Here is a 12,369-nt window from a genome sequence, read left to right as displayed (position 1 = left end):
TTGAATTGAACATTTAATCATCGGGTGCATAGTGCAGTGACTTAATTTTATACACATGACTATACAAGAATATTCATACTTTCATCTTTAATTAAAATTTGCTATACGTTTCTATTTGTTAACCCTTCCCACTCAGAAGCAAAGTGAATATGGATGTATGCAACCAGCATAAAACCAGAACAACCTGCGAGTTACTCCCAGTCGGTTCAGGCTTTATGCTGTTTGCTACTCATCAGTACCTTAGATTTGGAAATAAAGGCCTAAAAACTTAAGTCTAGTCAGAAAGATCTTTAATTTAAAGAATTTATTCTATAGGAAGTAATTTATTGTATAGAATTGCAAATGGGTCAAAATGCTTATCAAAGTGGTTAAGGGCTAAAGTTGTTGACACGTCTCATAGAACATTTATTATTTTTATTTTTTTCTGATAAGGTAAAAATAAAAACAATATTTAAGCACATATATATATTAATGTATTTAATCTCTATCATGTATGGAACAAATAATCACTTGTCAATTGTTGCCGTGTCAAGGTCTTGTAGGGTTGGCGATTTTGTACGCCCTCTCGGTGACCAACCTCCTGGGTGATGTCTTGAACTCGTTTGCTGAGACTGAGAAAAAGATGGTGAGCGTGGAGCGTGCTCAGCAGTACATTGAGGACGTACCCAACGAGAGAATGGAGGGATCTCTACTGGTACGATGTGGGAAGTGTCGACTTAATGCATGTGCATAAAATGTTGTGCCAGATTAGCCTGTGCAGATTGCACTAGCTAATTTTGGGATACTATTAACACAAATGCATTAAGCTCAGTTTTTAACAGAGTGGGACTCATATGTGACCACATTTGGTACCTTTTTTTGGAATATTAAAAAAATACTCAATTGACTTTTTGCAATTTAAGTATGAATGGTGGGTGGTGTAAAATTGATGTTTTGCTCCAGAACAAAATTGAGATTGATATTTTTAAGAAATTTCATATTATATTGAATTAAGATAACATATGGTATTTCATAACCTTGCTTACATGTGGGTTAAGTCTGGTGAAGCTCATGTTAAGTAAAATTAGGAATTATAATTCTGCGCAAGAGATCAAAAGCATATTGAGCTTATGTAATTTAACTTAATTAATAGTTGTCTTATATCAAGATCTCTATATTCAAGTTTCTCATTAATAAAAGGTATAAATAAAACATCTCAAATTCAACCATTATTTCCAGCCACCTCCCTACTGGCCCAATCAAGGTTCCGTCGTTTTTAGAGGTGTATGTATGAAGTACCGTCACAATCTAGCAGATGCTCTTAACAAGGTCTCGTTCGAGGTTGAACCCGCAGAGAAAGTGGGAGTTGTGGGAAGAACTGGGTCGGGCAAGTCGAGCATTTTCCTGGCGCTTTTTCGGATGGTTGAAATTTACAAGGGAAACATCTTTGTGGATGAAATTGATCTAATTCATTTAGATTTGAAGGATATCAGGTGAGATGTACATATTTACAACTTTGTGAGAGGTAAAAAAGATGGACACATTTTTTACTTTGTTTTAAGCTTTCGACGATTTTAAAAGATGCTCTTTTATTTCAAAATATGCATATAAGATTATATGGTCATATTTTACAATAAAATCTGTTCACAAAAATAAAACAAACAAAAAATAAATATATTGATACCTGCTTTCATTGTGAAACCCGGTTGGGAAAATACATTGACACTTTCAAATTAAAGAAGCATATGAAAACCTGAAAAGTCAAACAACATCAGGACCCATTTCTATTGCTTTTAGATCTAGGTTTGCAATAGTACCCCATTGCAATAATACCTCAGGACCTATTCCTGTTGTTTTCAGATCTAGGTTTGCAAAAATACCCCATTGCAATTATACCCCAGGGTCCAGTCCTGTTGTTTTCAGATCTAGGTTTGCAAATATACCCCAGGACCCATTTCTGTTGGTTTCAGATCTAGGTTTGCAAATATACCCCAGGACCCATTTCTGTTGGTTTCAGATCTAGATTTGCAATAATACCCCAGGACCCTTTCCTGTTCAGTGGCTCGGTGCGAGAAAACTTGGACCCAACTTGTGTTCACTCAGACAGTGAACTATGGAGTGTCCTTGACAAATGTCACCTTCGCAGAGTTGTGGAGAAGCTTGGAGGACTAGGGGCAGATGCTGGGGAACGAGGAAAACACTTTTCAGTCGGTCAGAGACAACTTGTCTGCCTGGCACGTGCTTTATTGACCAAGGCTAAGGTATATAACTGGAGAGTTGTTATCTTCTCTTACTGAAATACTGCTGTGGAAAAATTAGTAAAGCAATGTTTTGGAACTGGTGTTTTGCTTATTATCCCCCGCCATAGGCGGAGGGTTATTGTTTTGGCGTTGTCCGTCCGTCTTTCCCTCCGCCTGGCACTTTTGTGTCCGGAGCCATATCTTGGAAGTGCTTTGGCGGATTTCATTGAAACTTGGTATGAGTATATATATGTATAAGATGATGATGCACGCCTAATGGCATTGTACACCATCTGTTAATAATGGAGTTATGGCCCTTTTTATCTTGAAAAAATGCTTTTTAATATAAGCTTAGAGCTTTATCTCCATTAACACATGAGCCAGAGCCATGAAACTTGCCATTGTTGTTCTCAACCGTCTTGGGGTGCTTAACATTCAACACCCATGCTCCTAGGGGCTAAGATCAAGGTCACACATTGAGGTCAAAGGTCACAAATTTGATGAATTATTCATTATTTAGTCATTCCTTTACTATGCGTCATGGTATTCTGTAATAACTGTCCACAATTGTTCTCCATTATCTAGACGAGTGTCAAATATAAGATCCAGTTTGCTAGGGTCATGGTCAAAGTCACACACAAAGGTCAAAAGGTGTTTTTGACCAAAGTCAAGGTCACACATTTGTAGAAATATTTATAATTTAGCCATTGTTTTACTGTGCATCAGTGGATTCTGTAATAACCTTCCATAATTCTTCTCAATCTTCTTCCTTGCTCTGTGTCATATGTAAGATTCATGTCTAGGGTTAAGGTCAAGGTTCATGTCTAGGGTTAAGATCAACGTCACACAATATACTTCATGTAAGGTCATACGATTCGCATCAAGGGTCAAGGTTACCTAAATGCTTCATGTAAGGTCGTACTCAATGATGGATGATTAACCTTAAAAACTTATGTTATTTCTACGTATGTCATGGCGGATGTTGTGTTCACTCTGCAACACTCTGAAAATTTAGTGTATATTAAGATTGAATGTTTTCGTGGAAAAGGCAGGACTTTTTAATTCACCTAAATAAATATTGAATGCTCAAGAACAATCCTCTTTCATAGTTTTTAACCAGGTTTTCCGAAGGAAAAAACTGGTTATTAGATTGGCAATGTCAGCCGGCTGGCTGGCGGGTGGAACAAGCTTGTCCGGGCCAAAACTTTGTCGTTCATTGTCAGACTTTAAAATCATTTAGCACATTTGTTCACCATCATTAGACGGTGTGTTCTGCGAATGAATTACGTCGATATCTCCAAGGTCAAGGTCACAATTTGAGTTTGAAGGTCAAAAATGGCCATAAAAGACCTTGTCCGGGCCATAACTTTGTCGTTCATTGTCAGATTTTAAAATCATTTGGCACATTTGTTCACCATCATTAGAGGGTGTGGCGCGCGAAGGAATTACGTCAATATCTCCAAGGTCAAGGTCACAATTTGAGTTTGAAGGTAAAAAATGGCCATAAATGAGCTTGTCTGGGCCATAACTATGTCATTCATTGTGACATTTTAAAATCATTTGGCATATTTGTTCACCATTATTGGACGGTGTGTCGCGCGAAAGAATTACATCAATGTCTCCGAGGTCAAAGTCGCCACAACTAAAAATAGATTGATTTTGAAACAACTATGTAACTATGAACAATCAGTAACAATGCACATTTTGATTTGTCTCTCTTTATCAGACTTTTTTTTTCTAATTGAAATCAAGGTCAATTTTACACAAGGGGGTTAACAATACACATTTTGAATTGTCTCCATTTATCAGACTTTTTTTTCAACTGAAAACCTGGTTTTGTGACAATTTTGTCCCTTGTTAGTTATTGTCCTTTGTTATTTTTGTATGTTGTTACTTTTCGGGGCAATAACTCAGTATGTAAGATTTCTATTTAAGAAAATGTTCATAACAAGCAATTTCTCCTTTTGTCATGATACTATCAATGTTAATTGATTCATGAAAAATATACTATCTGCATTTTATTGTCTGCAAACCCATCACAGGTATGAATGAGTTTTTAAAATAATTGACAAAAGGCACAACCCTTCACTTATACCTTTTCTTTTAGTTCTTCACCCATCCATGAACAAAAGTTATTTGGCGGGGGATATCAATTCAATGAATTTGCTTGTTTTTATTAACCCTTTGAGCGCTGGAACCGGATTTGGAAGGCCTTTGCAAACAGTTTGGATCCAGATGAGACGCCACAGAACGTGGCGTCTCATCAGGATCCAAACTGTTTGCTATTCTGATAGTATTCTTTGAAAAAAATCGAAGAAAATGCTTATTTTAGAAATTCAGCAGAAGACATTTTAGCAGACGACAAATTTCCCAGCATGCAAAGGGTTAATGGTTCTTTGACTGAGACAAAGATTGGTTTGATTGATTTGGAAATGCTATCGGTAATCTTTTTGACTTGCTTGATGTTTTTGACTGCTACTACAGTAGCCTCAAATTGTGTAAGTCTATGTCGCTTAATGTCAGAGATGTGATATTTAACCCTTTGCATGCTGGGAAATTTGTCGTCTGCTAAATTGTCGTCTGCTAAAGTTCTAAAATTAGCATTTTCTTCGATTTTTTTTCAAAGAATACTATCAGAATAGCAAACAGTTTGGATCCTGATGAGACGCCACGTTCTGTGGCGTCTCATCTGGATCCAAACTGTTTGCAAAGGCCTTTAAAATTCGGTTCCCGCACTGAAAGGGTTAATTATGAAGCAAGAAGGATTACAGTACACATGTTCATATATGCAGCTACATGTATTTCTTTCAGCCTTTCAAATCATTCAGATTGCCTTTTGCATTGAATTCAAATGAAAAAGCTTCATAGTTTAATATCTGTTATTTCGTAACAAGTTTTTTGTCTTCATGTTTTCACAATTACGTCATAGCTGTACTATGCCCTGCCTAACTGTGCCGATAGCATTTTGTATAAAAATAAAATAAAAACTTCTACCTTTTCTAGGTGTAATTTATTACAAGGTTTGTGTCTCAATGTTCTTACAATGACCTCATTGCATTATTGTGCCATGCAAAATTATATATGGGCTGTGCTCTGTGAAAAGAGGGTTTAATGCATGTACGTAAAGTTTCGTCCCAGAATAGCCTGTGCAGTCTGCACAAGCTAATCAGGGACGACACTTTTTGCTTTTATGATATTTTTCTTTGTAAGAAAGTATCTTTTTAGCAAAAATCCAGTTTCGGCGGAAAGTGTCGTCCCTGATAATCCTGTGCGGACTGCACAGGCTAATCTGGGACGACACTTTAGGCACATGCATTAAAGCCCCTTTTCACAGAGCGTGGCTCAAATAACATTAAATTGCATATGGCATGTAATGAAATATTTCATTTAAAGTTATATTTCATTGTATAGTTCAATAAATGGTATAATTCCGTACACTTGCAAATTGAACTGAATGAAAATCTAATTAAAATGTATATTTCATTTAATTCCCTGAATACATATTTCGTTAAATAATATATTTAATGCCTTGCAGATTTTGTGTATAGATGAGGCTACGGCCAGCGTTGACATGGATACGGACATGCTCATTCAGCAGACAATACGCAGCGAGTTTCAGATGAGCACCGTGCTAACTATAGCGCACCGTATCAACACCATCATGGACAGTGACCGAGTCCTCATCATGGCCGACGCACACGTGGCAGAGTTTGCAGCCCCTGGGCGCTTGCTCATGAATCAGGAGACACTGTTTTATAAACTAGTCAATGGTCAATAAAATCTAGACAATGAAAAAATATACATTAATCATTAATTGCTTTCTTGTCATTGCTAGAAATTCAAAACAAATAAACAAAAAAGAATGATCAAAAATTTATGTTAGGTGCAGTATATTTTTATCACGAAGTTAAAATTTCAATTAGATCTATTTAAAAAAAAACTATTTCTTTAACGAATTCTTAAATTTGCAATCCCCGGCTTTGCTTGCGGTATTTTTGTCAATTGCTTACTTGAAAAATTATTATTCAGTCTATTAAACCTGTTCGGTTTAAAAGCTGCTTCCTTCTATGTATAAAAAATGCACTGTAAAAGATGAAATTCGTTACCAATGTCAGATATACTTTGTGGGCAAATACATTTATTTTGAGTACTTAAAATATTCATGTTTAACTCTGGCGTTTTTGGCAGCAATGATGGATTGAATTTTTTTTAAATTATGTTTTGTCCGAGAATAATAGCGTCGCTCGAGATGACAACGATATTACATTACGCTCGTAAAACTTCTAAAGTAAAGCATTATTGTAATGAGTGTTCTGATTGGTTGATATAAATAATACCGTATCGGACAGTTAAAACCGTCCCGGACGGTTTACTAAACTGTCCCGGACAGTTTAAACCGTCCCGGATGGTTTATGCGCACGAACGGTCAAAACTTTCCTAAACCGTCCCGGACAGTTTGTAAACTGTCCGGGACAGTTTAGTAAACTGTCCGGGACAGTTTACAAACCGTCCTGGACGGTTTATAAACTGTCTCGGACAGTTTTGAATAGTTTTGGACCAGTTCGTACACCATAGTTTCACGCATGGACATTGATAGTCAAGATAATAACAGTCTGAATAACAATGATCATTATTATACATTACTATTGCTATTAAAACCACACAAATTGATATCTGCATCATTTAAATTGTAATAATCAGATTATGATTATCTTGTTAAGCGACTAGGCCGTCATGGATTTGGACCGTCCTGACCCGCATTCGTAAAATGCACATAAATAGACCAATCAGGTGCCTTTGGAAAATTCCTTCAGCAGAAAGAGCGTTGTTACGGAAAAGCACGTGTATTATACGCTATTGCTATTTTTGCACCTCAGAAAACTTTCAGAGCCATAAACACACCTATACAAACCTATGAATTTGTTGTTGTTTTTTTACCGGACAATCAGTCCTGTAAATTTGACAGACAGGCCGGACCTTACACAATTTTACAGGACGTGTCCGTCGGTCCGGCCATGTTTGGCCAAGGCTGTATTCTGTCTGACTCCCCTTTCAGGTATTATTGACAGGTAATAGATATGACAGAATACTCTGTAAGTATAATTGTGCACTGGAATTTTTATGACAAGTTGAATTATTATTATTATGCCCCCCTTCGAAGAAGAGGGGGTATATTGCTTTGCTCATGTCGGTCGGTCGGTCTGTCGGTCCGTCAACCAGGTGGTTGTCAGATGATAACTCAAGAACGCTTGGGCCTAGGATCATGAAACTTCATAGGTACATTGATCATGACTCGCAGATGATCCCTATTGATTTTGAGGTCACTAGGTCAAAGGTCAAGGTCACAGTTACTGGAAATAGGCATTTTAAGGATTTAGCATGGTTCAAACAAGGGAAACAACTACCGTTTATGCATGTTCTTTTGTTACAGCATTTGCCTCCCTTGTAATTTATTTAAATTTTACCAAATGTAAGGCTAACTGAATTTTTGTAATGCATTGTATCAATAAACATCGGGTAAAAATGAAATTAAGGTTGCACCACCGCCACCACCACCACCACCACCACCACCACCACCACCACCACCACCACCACCATTGTTCACAGTGACAAAAAACCTATTCACACAATGGCTGCTACTACAACTTATAGCCCATATAGGGGGGCATGCGTGTTTTACAAACAGCCCTTGTTGTATGTACCATTTCCATGCGATCAATTTTAGAAACCCATTTATTTCTCACAAACTGAGGTTGAAAAGTAAACAACAATGGGATTTGATTTTACATTCATTAGTTTTTTGGGGTGTTTAATACATGTATAGTCATTCAAATTACTAATGTTTGATAAGGTTTTATTAATTCTGGGTATAGTTAAAAATGTTCTGTCTGTTTAAAACCATGGCCGTTGAGGGCATAGCAGTTTTCCTTATATGGGCCAATGGCTATAGTAAAATCTTGTTACCACTCTAGAAATCACATTTACTGTGCATCCTTCAAGAAACTTGGTCAGGTCATTTGTTCTAATGATGTATTGGCTGAATTTGAAAAACTGTTTTGCTTTCTTTAATTTATTCGCAAATCTTAATGAAGTTTGGTCAGAATATTTGTATCAATCAAATCTCAGCCAAGTTTGACACTGGGTCATTTGAGCTAAAAAAATTGGTTAATATATTAAATAAACAAAAAGCATGTTTATACCATAGAGTCACATTGTTAGTCTAATCTTCATCAACATCGGTATGAATATTTAACTTCAAAACAAATATTGGACCAGGGATTTCAATAGACGCAGAATCCTGCGTTTTGACGCGACCAAAATAAAAATGACTCGTTTTTGACTCAACCCTTTTTTCTGACGTGCGTCATTTTGACGCATCGAAAATTTAACCCGTGTGTCAGTCAGTTAACATCTCCAGTTCCATGGTAATAAATCCCCCTGTGCTCCTAATCAAAATTAATGTTTCAGTATTTGAAAATCGGTCTATAATCGAGGGAAAAGAGGTCTACCCCAGGCGTTGTTTTTTTATACTCACAAGTCATAATACTACACATATACATTAAGAAAACACATTTTCTCGATTAGAAATAAATTATCCGAGTAGAATTAAATTGCTACGCCTTGACCTTTGACATTGTAAATGGCGGACGCATTGTAAATTAACATTAAACACGCGTTCAATTAAAAAATGGCGATTCAAACAACAACAACAATTCAAATTACAAGTAATGGTGATTCAATAATGGAGATAGCATTTACTGAACATTAAATAAGGTTTGTTAAATCAGATAACAACAAGGAAAATTTTGATTATTAAAGTTAAACTACTACTGGTAAGGCATTCTTAAATGTATATATTTCCGACATGTATAGTATTCGGATAAACAGTAATAAATATACTAGATGTCCCATGCATTTAGATTGTGTTTTTGTACAAAAGCTATCATAGGGATGATGATAATATAACAAGGATAAATATGTGATGAAAAGGTGCTACAGGTACATATCTTAAATTACTTAAATGTACTTAAATACAAATAATAAAAGTTGTAAAATGAAAATGTTTTGTTTTTGAAAAACTTAAAGTCGATATTGTTCGCACAAATTATTGATATTTTGTCCTTATTTTTGTGTACCAATTCATTAAAATATGTTGTGTTATGTATCATGGTATTTTTATTTAATAACGCTGTATAACTTTTTTAGATATTGTGTAACTCTTGGAGCATGTTTTTATCTAAAAAATTGAATAATACAGACAAAAACACAATTAACGCGCTTCAAAATTGACCCCAGAATTTTTCAATTTGACTCCTCAAAATTTCAGTCCAGGGGTCATCGACTCCTGGTTTTTATGGTATGAGTGCTATATTGATGTCATCATTTGATGACGTTCAATTGAACGAATGATAATGGCGACTAAAATTCGATAAGCTCCAGCATATAGCAGCGATTTCAGTTTTGAAAACTGGCCCGACACTTGTGCTGAAATTTCACATGTTAATGGACCAGAACGGGATCTACACGATGGCGTTTTCGTCATATCTGGGGATAATCCAGTTTTTGACTAAATGACGAAAAAGTGGTGTTTTTTATTGCGCAATCGCTATAAACACGTGGCTTGGCCAGAAGTACATGTAGCGTTTATAGCAACCCCAAGACAATTCACCCCCACAAGACGATTCACCCGCTAGACAATTTAAAATTGATTTTAAATATATAAAAAATTGTACCCAAAATATTTCGTACCCATTTTTTTCGTCCCCAAATTTTTTTCGTCCCCAAATTTTTTATCGTACCCATTTTGTTCGTACCCAAATGTTTTTTGTACCCAAATTTGTTCGTACCCATTTTTTTTCGTCCCGATTTTTTTCGTACCCAAATGTTTTTCGTACCCTAATTTTTTCGTACCCAATTTTTTTTTCGTACCCAAATTTTTTTCGTTCCTTTTTTTTTCGTACCCATATGTTTTTCGTACCCAAATTTGTTTGTTCCCCATTTATTTTTCGTACCAAATGTTTTCCGTTCCCAATTTTTGTCGTACCCAAATATTTTGTTCGTACCCATTTTTTTGTTCCCAAATGTTTTTCGTACCCAAATTTGTTTGTACCCAAATATTTTTTCGTATCCATCTTTTTCGTACCCAAATGTTTTTTGTACCAAAATTTTTTCGTACCCAAATTTTGTTTGGTACCCATTTTTTTTTGTACCCAAATTTGTTTCGTACCCAAACTTTTATTCGTACCCTTTTTTTTTCGTACCCAAATAGTTTTTTCGTACCCTAATTTTTTTCGTTCCCTATATTTTTCATACACTAATTTGTTTTCGTAACCAAATTGTTTTTTTTTCCTTCAAACATTTTTTTCGTACCCATTTTTTTCGTATACAAATTTGTTCGTACCACAATTTTGTTCGTAGTCATTTTTTTTTCGTACCCGAATTTTTTCGTACCTAATTTTTTAATTCGTACCCATTTTTTTTGTACCCAAATAGTTTTTCGTACCCTTATTTTGTGTGTACCCTTTTTTTTCGTACTCAAATTTGTTTTCGTACCCAAATTTGTTTTTTTTCGTACCCACATATTTTATCGTACCAATTTTTTAAAAGAAATAATCGATTTTCAATTTGATTTCATCTCTCCACTCATTCCATCACGCGAAACCCTTAAGGTGTCGCAAGTCTAGTAATGATTCATAGTTATACATTGATAACATATTTGGGATTTAACAACTTTATGAAAATTACACACGACTCAACAAGCATTAAGCTATGCTCATATCCGACCATTGACCTGTAGGAGCGTAATATGACATTTGAGCTGGGAGAAAGGCAATATTAGACAATACGAATGATATTCCATCTTCTCACAATATTTGTGGAAAATCATTAAACAAAAATCCAGATAAATAAAGAAATATAATCTTACCAAGCTCAGATAGACATACACATGCGTAAGATGTTAATACAGACGGATGGAAAAGGAAAATGCTTAATGACTTTTGTTTTTGGGCTTGATAATGACTGATGACTAAATGGTAAATAATGCCAGGATATATTTTCTAGTCCTTACAATCAAATATGCCACTTATTACTTCTACGCCGGTTGTTTCTTAACAGTACAAGAATCACGTATTATTTGGAGTCCAGATGTTGGTGTGCAAGTGCACAACAAAATGTGATAATATGTCAGGCAAAATAAGTAACCATTTCAAATAATGCCCATCGTAAAAGGATAATATAAGGTAAATATATCAATATTAAAATGCATGATTTTCCTGCCACAAAATATGTTGATGTTCTGTTTTATGTTGATTTTTTGTACACATACTGGTAATGTTATTAAATGCAAGCATAATATTAATAATTGGTATCTGGGAAAACCGGTCTTAATGTACGTGTGTAAAGTATTGTCCCAGATTAGCTTGTGCAATCATCACAGGCTGATCATGGATGATACTTTCCTATTAGGCTGGATGTTTGTTTAGAAGAGACTTCCTCTAAACCAAAATTTCCATATAAGTTGAAAGTGTAATCCCTGATTAACCTGTACATACTGCAAAGGCTTATATGGGACGATACTTTATTAACATACATAAAGCTTGGTTTCCGAACAGACCGGCTAAAACATTTAAAATATTGACTTACAACTTAGAAACATTCAAGAAACAATATACAGTAACTACATAAAATTAAGTACACACTAAACATAACAACTTCAAACTGCTCAGACAAACAGACAGATGGAAAGAATATAAGAAAGGAACAGCACCAAATGAAAGGACAAAATTCAAGGCATCAACAATGCAGTTACCTCTGCTAACTACTGCTAAAACCATTTGTAAGAATCAGGTAACAGGATTGTACAGTAATTTGCATCAAATAGTTTGACCACAAAGTAATTTGCATCAAATAATTTAAGTACTTGCATCAGTTAATGGGATCACAATTAACTTAGCATCCAAAAATGTTATATGAATTTATGTCACATCATCATTGCCTTACCATTAAAAACTGGGATCACAAGAAAATTAGCATCAAAAACTGGGATCAGATTATAGTAGTTCATTTTGTTTAATGGGATCTGATGTATTTAGCGTCAATTATTGTTAGCAGAATATGAATTGTATCAGATAGTTAGATCAATCTAAGA

The 12,369-nt window shown here is 35.3% G+C and overlaps 1 protein-coding gene across 10 annotated transcripts in view; it reads left to right on the top strand.

The window, feature by feature from the left end:
• The window catches only part of LOC127847409 (ATP-binding cassette sub-family C member 10-like), a 67,964-nt gene extending 61,931 nt beyond the window's left edge, over window positions 1-6,033 (top strand). For 9 of the 10 annotated variants that reach the window (XM_052379287.1, XM_052379281.1, XM_052379288.1 and 6 more), the window contains exons 16-19: window positions 534-694; window positions 1,219-1,472; window positions 1,997-2,240; window positions 5,755-6,033. In XM_052379287.1, the coding sequence (XP_052235247.1) occupies window positions 534-694; window positions 1,219-1,472; window positions 1,997-2,240; window positions 5,755-5,997 (902 nt within the window). In that variant the 3' untranslated portion in view covers window positions 5,998-6,033. The remainder of the gene's footprint in view (window positions 1-533; window positions 695-1,218; window positions 1,473-1,996; window positions 2,241-5,754) is intronic. The other variant, XM_052379291.1, reaches the window with a different exon arrangement.
• Window positions 6,034-12,369: the final 6,336 nt, after the last annotated feature.

Source organism: Dreissena polymorpha, chromosome 10 (genome assembly GCF_020536995.1).
Source record: "Dreissena polymorpha isolate Duluth1 chromosome 10, UMN_Dpol_1.0, whole genome shotgun sequence".
Taxonomy (NCBI): Eukaryota; Metazoa; Mollusca; class Bivalvia; order Myida; family Dreissenidae; genus Dreissena; species Dreissena polymorpha.
This window is presented reverse-complemented; position numbering and strand designations above follow the sequence as displayed.